The following is a 14,587-nucleotide window of genomic DNA, read 5'->3' as shown; positions in this document are numbered from 1 at the left end:
AGAAATGCCTATACCATTATTAAAGTTGTGAAATGCGCGCTAAAAATAATAAAATAACGCTGAAACAACGAATGAACATTATAAAATGCCGCCGACCGCCATTTGCTCACAGGCATATGAAATGTAGTCACAGGGACCCAGTGTATCAAATATGATATATTTTTCAGAAGTAAAAACGCCTTTCACGTCACTTTCTTTGATAGAATTGTAGTTGGGGAACTGTTAACAATATTTTAGTAGCGCCTTAGAAGCAAATAAACGATGAATTAACAATACTAATCTTGAAACTTCCTGGGACCTTCCGGACCGAGACTCGAACTCGGGACCTTTCCTTTCCAAGACAAGTGCTCTACAAACTGAGCTACCCAAGCACGACTCACGCCCCCTCCTCACAGCTTTAATTCCGCCAGTACCTCGTTTCCTACCTTCCAAACTTCACAGAAGCTCTCCTGCGAACCTTGCAGAACTAGCACTCCTGGAAGAAAGGACATTGCGGAGACATGGCTTAGCCACAGCCTGGGGGATGTTTGTAGAATGAAAACAGCGGAAGGCAGGTCCCGAGTTCGAGTCTCGGTCCGGCACACAGTTTTAATCTGCCAGGAAGTTTCATATCAGCTCACACTCCGCTGTAGAGTGAAAATTTCGTTCCAGAATACTAGCCTTTCTTACTCGTCCAAAACACACTTATTACTGACTGCTTCTGACACCTAGTGGTTATTCTGAGAACTACGAGTAGGGTGCCTGCTTGTTCTGTGGAGTGTATCGAATACGATACAATCGGCGCTTTTACACAAAAAAAAAGGCACACATTATGTAGGAACATCATCTGAACAGATGTGACATATATGCTACAAGGGGTTGCTAGACCACATGAAGACAACCTTCTGTGTGACACGTAAACAGCAAGCATGTGTTTATCAATCTCCCAGCAGCATGACTACTATCTTTGGTCGCCTGGCAGCATGTGTGTTCTGATTTAACTCCTTGAAACTTCTATTAGTATAGTAATCTCAGTGGCCAATTGCAGCAGATCTTGTGATTCTCTCTAATCATAATTTTATAAATAAGTTTAACACATTCCTACTCTTGCTGCTCTCGTGATGGCTAACCACTGATGATCTGGCACAGAAGAAAGTCTCTCCATCCCGGGTTTCTGACCCTGGCCAACCGAAGAGCTTACGTGTAAACACATGTAGGAACATGCACCTTCTACAACAATTATTATGAGCCAATCAGAATGACAGTTACTAGGATTTTAAATGAACATTTTTTCATGGCATGACCACAGACAAATAACCACTCTCACAGCTCCCCATTCTAGCGGCTACACCTGGCTTCACGTGTTATCTTTCCAGAAGTATTTCTTCTAGTGTCTCGCGCAATATGGCACATTCGCCGGCCCCTGAGTCGCGTTCTGTGCTGAGATGGGACAAGCAAATTCTGTATTTTCTACCTGCTCAAGTGGACAGCTTTCAGCCTCGAACATGTTTATGACCCTTTTCTGGTCCTTTTAAGTAATCTTCCTCATTGTGCGATCCAGCTAGAACGAGCTCTCAGAGTTGCAGAAAATAACAGGTCCACCTCCCCGTAATAATAGGAAGGAAAAGGAGAATCACTTAGCAGAGCAGTCAGTGGCAGTATTGAATACTGTCTGCAGTTATGATGCAGAGTTAAGTATCAACTACATTGACTATTGGTATGTGTATATTACATTATCAAATATGTGACGTGACACTTTGAGGATAAACTGCCACATAGCATGCTCATTATCCTTGAATGGAATAGACAGGAAAGGGGAGGGGGTGGATGCTACTCGTGTGTTTCTTGACTCGTATCCAATGTGGGCCTTTATGAGTCACAATGTGCCTCTTGTAATATGTCCAAATATAGCCAGTAGACCACTGCTGTGACACTTGCACGTGGTCTAATTAAACCAATACAGGATTGTGCAGTTCTTATTTTAATATCACTGCAATCAATGTAACATGTTTCCAGACTGAAGAAAATGTACAATATTGGTCTAAATACAGTTTTGGAAGCTACCTGTTTCGCAGGTGAATGAAAGTTTCTTAATATTCTCTCGGTAAACCTGGCGTCTATCTTTCTCAGGACTGGATACTTATAATAAGCAATCGACTGGTCGAAAAGGTCCAGTAGCCTGGATTCTCCATTCACCAGACATTAATCCTTTAAATGTATTTTAATTCTCACCCAGTATTAACATACCTTCACCGAGGAGTCAAGCAGTATATTGTTCCCTCCTACGTATATCTCACGAAGAGGCCATGAGGATAAAATCAGAGATATTAGAGCCCACACAGAGGCATACCGACAGTCTTTCTTTCCACGAACAATACGAGACTGGAATAGAAGGGAGAACCTATAGAGATACTCAAAGTACCCTCCGCCACACACCGGCAAATGGCTTGCGGAGTATGGATGTATATGTAGATGTATTGGTTCTTGCAAGTTTGTTCCTGATTTGTTTGCTGTCTGAATTTTTGGTATCGGACGTTATACTTCATTATAGCACTGGAGAGAAGACTTACGTCAAGGTAGATGCATCACACTATTAAAGTCAGTAACTGTACTTCTATTGAAACAGGCACTATACATACTCCAAGTATTCCTAAATTACATTCCGCATTAAGAACAATGATGGAAAGGTCTACTGAAGTTATACACAATTCACACCACCCTTACTCTTAGGTTCGATACGGTTGCTTTAATATTTCGAATGTCCGTTCAACGTAACCGAAATTAATCTGATTCCTCACTGGTTACATTTCGATGCGATCGCGTGCACCCGCGACCTGCCTTGCAGATTCATTCAGGCCGGACTGACTCAATGATACGCGCAAAAATGGACAGGCACCAAAACCACAACTCTCCCATTACGTGGCTCAACCTCGTGCCATCTGTTCAGTTTGACCTGACAGCAATAATTAAGGGTAGCTTCGATGCCTTGCGTACACGATCGGTATCGGTACCCTTACCGTTTTTAGACTATGAGGACATTTAAAGGAACTGCTTTTTTCACAAACATCGACAACACGCACATGTTACATGAATATGTATCCCATGCATTCGGCCAAATGAGAGAGTAGCCTGTTTTGTTCGAAGGAGTTGGTGGTTATTTGGACAGAATATCCGGAGAGTGTTTAAGAATGAGTGGTAAGCACCTGTCGTAGTGTCAACAGACAGATGGCTATGATTTGTATCGAGGCAGATTTCCTCCTTGTTCTGACTAGTACCATCTTCTGTATATACGGAGTGTATGGCTATTACAGGCACAGACTAAAGTGACGAGTAGAGGGGAATGAAACAAGCAAACAGTCCTAATAAACATAGCTCGGGAAACCAGTGGTTTCCCCCATATGACATATGCGCAAGTGCAGACATGACAATGTTGCAAAACTATAAACGATTAAGAAATGAAATTTCTTTTATACAACTGGTCCGGGATTATTCTGATATACACAACTACAATTGCTGAGGATGGATGTATGCTACACTACAGGCCATTAAAATTGCTACACCACGAACATGACGTGCTACAGACGTGAAATGTAACCGACAGGAAGAAGATGCTGTGATATGCAAACGATTAGCTTTTCAGATCATTCACGCAAGGTTGGCGCCGGTGGCGACACCTACAACATGCTGACATGAGGAAAGTTTCCAGCCGACTTCTCATACACAAACAGCAGTTGACCGGCGTTGCGTGGTGAAATGTTGTTGTGATGCCTCGTGTAAGGAGGAGAAATACGTACCATCACGTTTCCGAATTTGATAAAGGTCGGATTGTAGTCTATCGCGATTGCGGTTTATCGTATACGCGACACTGCTGCTCGCGTTGGTCGAGATCCAATGACTGTTAACAGAATATGGAATCGGTGGGTTCCGGACGGTAATGCGGAACGCCGTGCTGGATCCCAACGGCCTCGTATCACTAGCAGTCGAGATGACAGGCATCTTATCCGCATGTCTGTAACGGATCGTGCAGCCACGTCTCGATCCCTGAGTCAACAGATGGGGACGTTTGCAAGACGACAACCATCTGCACGAACAGTTGGACGACGTTTTGGGCAGCATGGACTATCAGCTCGGAGACCATGGCAGCGGTTAGACTTGACGCTGCATCACAGACAGGCGCGCCTGTGATGGTGTACTTGTTCGCATTGACGGCACTTTGAACAGTGGACGTTACATTTCAGATGTGTTACGACCCGTGGCTCTACCCTTTATTCGATCCCTGCGAAACCCTACATTTCAGCAGAATGATGCACGACCGCATGTTGCAGGTCCTGTACGGGCCTTTCTGGATACAGAAAATGTTCGACTGCTGCCCAGGCCAGCACATTCTCCAGATCTCTCACCAATTGAAAACGTCTGGTCAATAGTGGCAGAGCAACTGGCTCGTCGCAATACGCCAGACACTACTCTTGATGAACTGTGGTATCGTGTTGAAGCTGCATGGGCAGCTGTACCTGTACACGCCATCCAAGCTCTGTTTTACTCAATGCACAGGCGTATCAAGGCCGTTATTACGGCCAGAAGTGGTTGTTCTGGGTACTGATTTGTCAGGATCTATGCACCCAAATTGCGTGAAAATGTAATCACATGTCAGTTCTAGTATAATATATTTGTCCAAAGAATAGCTGTTTATCATCTGCATTACTTCTTGGTGTAGCAATTTTAATGGCCAGTAGTGTATATATATTCTATCGCAGTGAAAATAAAGAAGTGCCACGAGATTATATTAATAGTAAGCCATATATTTATTAAGGCAGTCGTTGCACACAGGTATCTTCCTCGGTGTATTATGAAGGTTGAGGAAAGTAGTATGCCATTCTGCAGCAAGTGATTTCACCTATCTATACAAGGCACAGAAACAACTGTGATAAAAGATTTTCATCAACGATGTTGGAAAAGCTGAATGCTGGATATATGGCTTCAAAACGCCAGCTGTTCAGCAGCGAACGCATGGGAATCAATGAGCATAGAGAACTGGCTGTAAGAAGTTTTTGGACGTGACAATCATTTACAACACCACAGGAAGTTTTGAGAGGATGCATCATTCTTTTCATCCACGATATCAATTTTGTAGCGACGTTTGAGACCGGAATTTCGATGATTTACCGTAATGAATATTTTTATTAAGTCATTTGGATCAGACTTGCTGATAATTCGCGAAGATCAACCCTGTTTCATGAGCAACTGATTTTTAATCAGACGACACAATAACTTTTCTGCAGATGATGGTCATAGGTGGCAAAATGAGTTTGTGTAAACGATAGAAAAGCATTTATTTAGTGAAAACGAGACAGCTAATCGATCTTTAATATGTTGGAGGCACATCGTAAAGCACTGTTCAAAAAAAAGTATGTAGCATTTGGCAACATTTGTTTTCAGTAGGCTTTCGCACACGCTGAGGTAATAATTTGTGTGCAGATAGCTGTATTATGAGGATGTAATTTGAGTAATGGAATGATAAGCAAAACTGCATATGCGTAAGTATCTTGAGTAAGTTGTGATTGTCATTCGTATATAATGGGAAGTAATGGAACATCTAAAGACCATACTGATTTATATCCATGACGCAATGTGCAACAGACACTGATTTGTTTAACTGTTCTAGCCCGAGGGACCATTGCTACTAGCGAGGTCACAGACAGTAGGTGACCATGCGTCCACTGGTTTTAGGAAGTGGAAAAGTGGAAATCCATCAAGCCTGCTGTGAATCACGCACTGAATACTCTCAGCACTTCAATCGACAAACACATCAATGCATAATGACAGTTCTGGCATTTGATAATTTTTTGTCGGTCTGCTCTGTTCAGGACATTGATTGGCGCAGGTGCCCCTACAATAGCCTCTGAAATCATTGCGTAGAATGGTGCAACAATAAAACAGTAAAAAAGCATCACCGAGGGCTGCCAACAAGACTGTGGGTGTGGCCCAGACTTTTTGGGATCTGTCATAGAGCCACAACTGAACAAGCTTTACGGTAGGACAACCACCAGAAGCAGCATCACTTACACAGACGATGCGCTAATAACAAGGAAAAAGTTAGAGAAAAGACAGAAAGAAAGATCTCGAAACACTAAACAGTTGTTGCGTAGTGATTAAATTAACGACAGCAGCATAGAAAATAGTTCTCGTGATACTATGTAGAGTGTGAAATACTACCACAATCAGAATAAATGATCAACCAACGCAAAGAGAAGAATGGTATCTTGGTGTAAAGATCGAATATCATGTGCACCTGGAAATCGTTTGTCAGAGAAGTACTACAATACTTCCCAAAACAGGATCAGTTGTTGCGAAGAATCTTTCTGCTACTCCGTTGTGTAACACGAAAATTTCATAATGCGGTCTCCGTCACTATTGATGGATGTGCGTAAGTGTATGGGATCACACAACCAGAAGGGTAAAGGTTGTACAGGCCCTTGGCCGAAATGTAAGCATATCTGATTCAGAGAGAGACTGCAAGAAATGAGAGATCATAACTACACTACTGCCCATTAAAATTGCTACACCAAGAAAAAATGCAGATGATAAACGGGTATTCATTGGACAAATATATTATACTAGAACTGACATGTGATTACATTTTGAAGCAATTTGGGTGCATAGATCCTGACAAATCAGTACCCAGAACAACCACCTCTGGCCGTAATAACGGCCTTGATACGCCTGGACATTGAGTCAAACAGAGCTTGGATGGTGTGTACAGGTACAGCTGCCCATGCAGCTTCAACACGATACCACAGTTCATCAAGAGTAGTGACTGGCGTATTATGACGAGCCAGTTGCTCGGCCACCATTGACCAGAAGTTTTCAGTTGGTGAGACATCTGGAGAATGTGCTGGTCAGGGCAGCAGTCGAACATTTTCTGTATCCGGAAAGGCCCGTACAGGCCCTGCAACATGCGGTCGTGCATTATCCTGCTGAAACGTAGAGTTTCGAAGGGATCGAATGAAGGGTAGAGCCACGGGTTGTAACACATCTGAAATGTAACGTCCACTGTTCAAAGTGACCGAGACGTGTAACCAATGGCACCCCGTACCATCACGCCGGGTGATACGCCAGTATGGCGATGACAAAATGGTTCAAATGGCTCTGAGCACTATGGGACTTAACATCTATGGTCATCAGTCCCCTAGAACTTAGAACTACTTAAACCTAACTAAGGACATCACACAACACCCAGTCATCACGAGGGAGAGAAAATGCGTGACCCCACCGGGAATCGAACCCGGGAACCCGGGCGTGGGAAGCGAGAACGCTACCGCACGACCACGAGCTGCGGACTGGCGATGACAAATACACCGTTCCAGTGTGCTTTCACCGTTATGTCACCAAACACGGATGCGACCATCATGATGCTGTAAGCCGGCCCGTGTGGCCGAGCGGCTCTAGGCGCTTCAGTCTGGAACCGCGCGACCGCTACGGTCGCAGGTTCGAATCCTGCTTCGGGCATGGATGTGTGTGGTGTCCATAGGTTAGTTAGGTTTAAGTAGTTCTACGTCCTAGGGGACTGATGACCTCAGATGTTAAGTCCCATAGTGCTCAGAGCCATTTGAACCATGATGCTGTAAACAGAACCTGGAAATCCGAATACATGACGTTTTGCCATTCGCGCACCCAGGTTCGTCGTTGAGTACACCATCGCAGGCACTCCTGTCTGTGATGCAGCGTCAAGGGTAACCGCGGCCATGGTCTCCGAGCTGATAGTCCATGCTGCTGCGAACGTCGTAGAACTGTTCGTGCAGATGGTTGTTGTCTTACAAACGTCCCCATCTGTTGACTCAGGGATCGAGACGTGGCTGCACGATCCATTACAGCCATACGGATAAGATGCCTGTCATCTCGACTGTTAGTGATACGAGGCCGTCGGGATCCAGCACGGCGTTCCGTATTACCCTCCTGAACCCACCGATTCCATATTCTGCTAACAGTCATTGGATCTCTACCAACGCCAGCAGCAATGTCGCGATACGATAAACAGCAATCGTTATAGGCTACAATCCGACCTTTATCGAAGTCGGAAACGTGATGGTACGTATTTCTCCTCCTTACACGAGGCATCACAACAATGTTTCACCAGGCAACGCCGATCAACTGCTGTTTGTGTATGAGAAATCGGTTGGAAACTTTCCTCATGTCAGCATGTTGTAGGTGTCGCCACCGGCGCCAACCTTGTGTGAATGCCCTGAAAAGCTAGTCATTTGCATATCACAGCATCTTCTTCCTGTCGGTTACATTTCGCGTCTGTTGCACGTCATGTTCGTGGTGTAGCAATTTTAATGGCCAGTAGTGTAAATGTATCCCAGTTTAACCAAGTAGCTGTGATCAGCAACCGTGGTCCAGAGTGATATTCTCCGACGAACCCCATGGAAGGTGATTCTGGCCACCTGGTAGTGTGGAGAAGAAGTGGAACACACAGCACAGAATATTCCTGAACTTCGTCGGTATGGCCAAGGTGTTATGATGTGGGAAAGCATATGCTCAATGGCCAGCCACCTCAGTATATCTTTGCACGAGGTACCGTTACAGAAAAGCGGTATAACAGAGAGATTATTCTGGATCACATCCGTCTCCTTAGGAGTGCTGTAGGTCCTGACTTTCTGTTTATGGACGACAGTTCCCGCCGACGCAGAACCGCTGAGATGTCGGACACACTGAAACAGTGAAGATATTGAACTTATGGAATGCCCTGCGTACTTCCCACACCTAAACCCTGTAGAGCATGCCTGGGATACTCCTGGCAGACTTTTTCTCTACTAATACCCGCTTCCTGAACGGCGCAACAACTGCAAACCGCCTTGAGAGAGGAATGGGACGATATTCCCCAAGGAGTCCTCAACTCTTTAGTAGCTAGCTTGACTAACAGATACAATACATACGTTAGTAAGCGAGGAGAGCTTATTCCTTACTGAGAGTCCAAGCAGTTGACAAGCAGTGTAATTTTATGTGTTTCCTATGGACTGTTTTAGAGCCTAGATAACAAACTAAAATCGGTCTGCAACTAACGAATTGGAAATGAAGTACGAGAATCACTCCAAAAGAAATGCACACTATTTTTGTAAAAATACGGTTTTCATTCTGCATATGTGAAAGTTTTACACTGTGTAGATACATCCTTCCCGCTTGTTTTCAAACTTAGTTAAAACCTGTTCCCGTGAGTGGCGCCATCACAGCATGTCTTCAAGATGGCTGCTACACTTGACGTTCGTCAGAAGAACGTGCTGTCATAGAATTCCTGTGCTGTGAAAACGAGACAGTGGGAAACATCCACAAGAGGTTGAAAAAGGTGTATGGAGATGCTGCTGTCAATCGCAATACAGTTAGTCGATGGGCAAGCAGGTTACATGATGAAAGTGGACACGGCAATATTGAGGATCGCCCTCGCAGCAGTAGGCCTCGTACTGCACACACTCCAATGTGCAGAGAGTTAACGAATTGGTGACTGCTGACAGACGCATCACAGTGAACGAATTGTCACGCTACGTTGGGATAAGGGAAGGAAGTGTTTGCAGTATACTGAAGGTGTTGGCGTTAAAAAAGGTTTGTGTCGGGTGGTTTCCCAGGATGTTGACAGGGGCTCACAAAGAAACAAGAAAAACGGTATGAAGCGAACTTTTGGAACAGTACGAGAACGGTGGTGATGAATTTCTTGGAAGAATTGTGATAGGTGATGAAACATGGCCCCATCATTTTTCACCAGAGACGAAGAGGCAATCGATGGAGTGGCATCATGCAAATGCATCCAAGAAGAAAAGGTTCAAAACCACACTTTCTGCTGGAAAAGTTATGGCTACGGTGTTTTTCGATTCCGAAGAACTCTTGCTTGTGGACATCATGCCAAGTGGAACCACCATAAATTCTGATGCATATGTGATGATACTGAAAAAACTTCAAGCTCGACTGAGTCGTGTTCGACCACATCGGCAAAAGCAGGATGTTTTGCTGTTGCACGACAATGCACGGCCTCATGTCAGTCAAAAAACCATGGAAGCGATCACAGAACTCGTATGGACAACACTGAAACACCCGCCTTATAGTCCTGACCTGGATCCATGTGACTATCATCTCTTTGGGAAACTGAAAGACTCTCTTTGTGGAACAAGGTTCAAAGATGATGACTCCCTTGTGCACGCAGCCAAACAGTGAGTGGATCCAACAGGTTGGTCCAGAATTTTACCGTGCGGGTGTACAGGAGCTGGTTCAAAGATGGCGAAAGGTAGTTGAGAGGGATGGAAATTGTGTGGAGAAATGAAAATATTGTTCCTAAAGGACGTGTCTACACACTGTAAGACTTTCGAACATGTAGAATAAAAGATGGATTTTAAAAAAATAGAGTACATTTCTTTTGGAGTGTCCCTCGTAATATCATCAAGCCAACGTCATGTGAGTTTTAACTGGATATCTCAAATCGTACCTCTCGAATTTAGAAATTCTTCTCACAGCTAGTATGGGTATATAGCCGATGCATTGCTATCTATAGGATTTGTAAAATGAAGAAAATATTCTGTATATTTCTTGTTGTTATTTGTAGCTGAGTCGTTATTTCCATTCTCTTTATATACACTCCTGGAAATGGAAAAAAGAACACATTGACGCCGGTGTGTCAGACCCACCATACTTGCACCGGACACTGCGAGAGGGCTGTACAAGCAATGATCAGATGCACGGCACAGCGGACACACCGGGAACCGCGGTGTTGGCCGTCGAATGGCGCCAGCTGCGCAGCATTTGTGCACCGCCGCCGTCAGTGTCAGCCAGTTTGCCGTGGCATACGGAGCTCCATCGCAGTCTTTAACACTGGTAGCATGCCGCGACAGCGTGGACGTGAACCGTATGTGCAGTTGACGGACTTTGAGCGAGGGCATAGAGTGGGCATGCGGGAGGCCGGGTGGACGTACCGCCGAATTGCTCAACACGTGGGGCGTGAAGTCTCCACAGTACATCGATGTTGTCGCCAGTGGTCGGCGGAAGGTGCACGTGCCCGTCGACCTGGGACCGGACCGCAGCAACGCACGGATGCACGCCAAGACCGTAGGATCCTACGCAGTGCCGTTGGGGACCGCACCGCCACTTCCCAGCAAACTAGGGACACTGTTGCTCCTGGGGTATCGGCGAGGACCATTCGCAACCGTCTCCATGAAGCTGGGCTACGGTCCCGCACACCGTTAGGCCGTCTTCCGCTCACGCCCCAACATCGTGCAGCCCGCCTCCAGTGGTGTCACGACAGGCGTGAATGGAGGGACGAATGGAGACGTGTCATCTTCAGCGATGAGAGTCGCTTCTGCCTTGGTGCCAATGATGGTCGTATGCGTGTTTGGCGCCGTGCAGGTGAGCGCCACAATCAGGACTGCATACGACCGAGGCACACAGGGCCAACACCCGGCATCATGGTGTGGGGAGCGATCTCCTACACTGGCCGTACACCACTGGTGATCGTCGAGGGGACACTGAATAGTGCACTGTACATCCAAACCGTCATCGAACCCATCGTTCTACCATTCCTAGACCGGCAAGGGAACTTGCTGTTTCAACAGGACAATGCACGTCCACATGTATCCCGTGCCACCAAACGTGCTCTAGAAGGTGTAAGTCAACTACTCTGGCCAGCAAGATCTCCGGATCTGTCCCCCATTGAGCATGTTTGGGACTGGATGAAGCGTCGTCTCACGCGGTCTGCACGTCCAGCACGAACGCTGGTCCAACTGAGGCGCCAGGTGGAAATGGCATGGCAAGCCGTTCCACAGGACTACATCCAGCATCTCTACTATCGTCTCCATGGAAGAATAGCAGCCTGCATTGCTGCGAAAGGTGGATATACACTGTACTAGTGCCGACATTGTGCATGCTCTGTTGCCTGTGTCTATGTGCCTGTGGTTCTGGCAGTGTGATCATGTGATGTATCTGACCCCAGGAATGTGTCAATAAAGTTTCCCCTTCCTGGGACAATGAATTCACGGTGTTCTTATTTCAATTTCCAGGAGTGTAGTTTTATGTTCTCTTATTGTTTTTCCTCCAACGCACTCGGTAGGCATCATGAGATACGCTGAGACATTGTCTCAGATAGAGAAATACGCTAGTCGTCTGCGGACAGAGCAGTTTTTGTTGATTGCTGCGACCGTTGTCTGCCCACAGGGACCTGGGGGCGCTGATGCACCTGCTCAAGTGCAGCCTGGGTTCGGGGATCCTGGCGATGCCGATGGCCTTCAAGAACGCGGGAACCGCCGTCGGCTTCATCGGCACGGTGCTCATCGGCGTGCTCTGCGGCCATTGCGTCCACATGCTGGTCAGTAGCGGCTCCACCACCGGCACGCTCTGTCGCTGCAAAGAATGCAACAAGTCGTCTGAGGGCTGACATCTCACAGCTAGATGTTGACCCCGCGTTTATGACGGCTAACATTATAGCCTCTAACATTGTTTCTCATAACACTAAAAGAGGTTTATGACTCCACTTAGCTGTCAAGCACTTTTTAAGATCACGTTACGCTACAGCCTATGCACCTCGTCTAGGAAATGACTAGAGTCGTTGCATCTCGGCCTGTATTGTCCAACGGAGGCAAGTACATCCTTGGTCTGGAGAGGCAGGTCCCCTAGGAAATGTAAAGGATTAGTATTACAATTTCACTGTTCTTCTGGCGGTACGTCTAGTAAAATGTAACTCGAATAAGAATTTTGTACGTTATTCAAACATAAATACGTAGGCTTCCTTGGACAGAGTCAGTTGGCATAAAGTTTCAAAATGTAAAAGCTGTACTGCAGAAACCAACGTTTCGGCTGCGGCTGCGGCTGCGACCGATATGCTTTACCTGCGTGGAGTGGGTTACACACTGAAGCAAATGGCTCTGAGCACTATGGGACTTAAAATCTGTGGTCATCAGTCCCCTAGAACTTAGAACTACTTAAACCTAACTAACCTAAGGACATCACACACATCCATGCCCGAGGCAGGATTCGAACCTGCGACCGTAGCAGCCGCGCGGTTCCGGACTGCGTGCCTAGAACCGCTAGACCACCGCGGCCGGCACACACTGAAGCGCCAAAGAGTCTAGTCTAGGCAGGCGTCTTCAAATACAGAGATACGCAAACAGGCAGAATACGGCGCTGCGATCGGGAACGCCTACATAAGACAAGTGTCTGGCGCAGTTGATAGATCGGTTACTGCTGCTACAGTGGCAGGTTATCAAGATTTAAGTGAGAATGAACGTGGCATTATAGTCGGCGCACGAGCGATGGGACACAGCATCTCCGAGGTAGCGATGAACTGGAGATTTTCCCGTACGACCATTTCACGAGTGTACCGTAAATATATGGAAACTGGTAAAACATGAAATTTCCAACATCAGTGCGGCCGGAAAAAGACCATGCAAGAACGCGACCACCGACGACAGAAAAGAATAGTTCAACGTGACAGAAGTGCAACTCTTCCACAAATTTCTGCAGATATCAATGCTGGGCCATCAACAAATGTCAGTGTGCGAAGCATTCAACTGAACATCATCGATATAGGCTTTTGGAGCCGAACGCCCACTCGTGTATCTTCGATGACTGCACGATACGAAGCTTTGCACTTCACCTGAGCCCGTCAACACCGTTTTTCAATTGTTGATGACTGGAAACATGTTGCCCGGTCAGAAGTCTCGTTTCAAATTGTATCGAGCGGACGGACGTGTACGGGTATGGAGACAGCCTCATGAATCCATGATCCTACATGTTAGCAGGGGACTGGCCAAGCAGGTGCAGGCTCTATGATGGTGTGGGGGTGTGCAGTTAGAGTGATATGGGACCCCTGATACGTCTAGATAGGATTCTGACAGGTGACAAGTACATAAGCATCCTGCATCCATTCTTGTTCACTGTTGCATTCCGACGGACTTGGGCAATTCCAGTAGGACAATGCGACACTCCACAGGTCCAGAATTGCTACAGAGTGGCTCCAGGAACATTCTTCTGAGTTTAAACACTTGCGCTCTGTTCAGAAGAGCTCTCCAACCCCTCGCCCCTCGGCCTCCTGTACTCTTTCGGATTTATGGACAGCCCTGCAGGATTCATGCGGTAGGTTGGTTAGGTTTAAGTAGTTCTAAGTCTAGGTGATTGATGACCTCGGTGTTAAGTCCCAAAGTGCTTAGAGCCATTTGAACCATTTGAATCTTCCTAAGCGTACATTTTTCTGTAAACATAGTATAACCTATCAAGTTTGATTTTCCTTTGTGCGAGAGATATCGTTTCACTGAGATCATCTGAAATCCATTCTCCATACTTTACGTTTTTGGTTCTACTGACATGCATGACAGCACTGACTTTCGTCGTACTAGAGGCGTCTTTAATATTGGTAACGCATTTGATCTTTCCGATGCTCATCGATAGGCATTTTTTTCTCTGCCATTAAATGCAGTGCATGAAGTTGCATAGTAGCTTCTTGCGTATCGTTTGTCAACAGGGTCGGATCTTTTGCAAAACCTACTCGATGGATCGATAGGTTCTCTGCTCTGATCCCCGTCCCTAATCCGGTGTTCGCTGTTAGAGATCTGATCCATTCTCCGACGGTTTTTTCCAGGAC

General features: G+C 46.1%; 1 protein-coding gene across 1 annotated transcript in view; it reads left to right on the top strand.

The window, feature by feature from the left end:
- LOC126474073 (proton-coupled amino acid transporter-like protein CG1139) overlaps positions 1-14,587 on the top strand; it is a 206,044-nt gene that overhangs the window by 151,294 nt on the left and 40,163 nt on the right. Inside the window, exon 4 of the mRNA XM_050101482.1 lies at positions 12,166-12,316. Within this exon, the coding sequence (XP_049957439.1) occupies positions 12,166-12,316 (151 nt within the window). The remainder of the gene's footprint in view (positions 1-12,165; positions 12,317-14,587) is intronic.

Source organism: Schistocerca serialis, chromosome 4, assembly GCF_023864345.2.
Source record: "Schistocerca serialis cubense isolate TAMUIC-IGC-003099 chromosome 4, iqSchSeri2.2, whole genome shotgun sequence".
Classification (NCBI taxonomy): domain Eukaryota; kingdom Metazoa; phylum Arthropoda; class Insecta; order Orthoptera; family Acrididae; genus Schistocerca; species Schistocerca serialis.
Note: the sequence above shows the minus strand (reverse complement) of the source record. Positions and strands in the feature narration are given on the sequence as shown.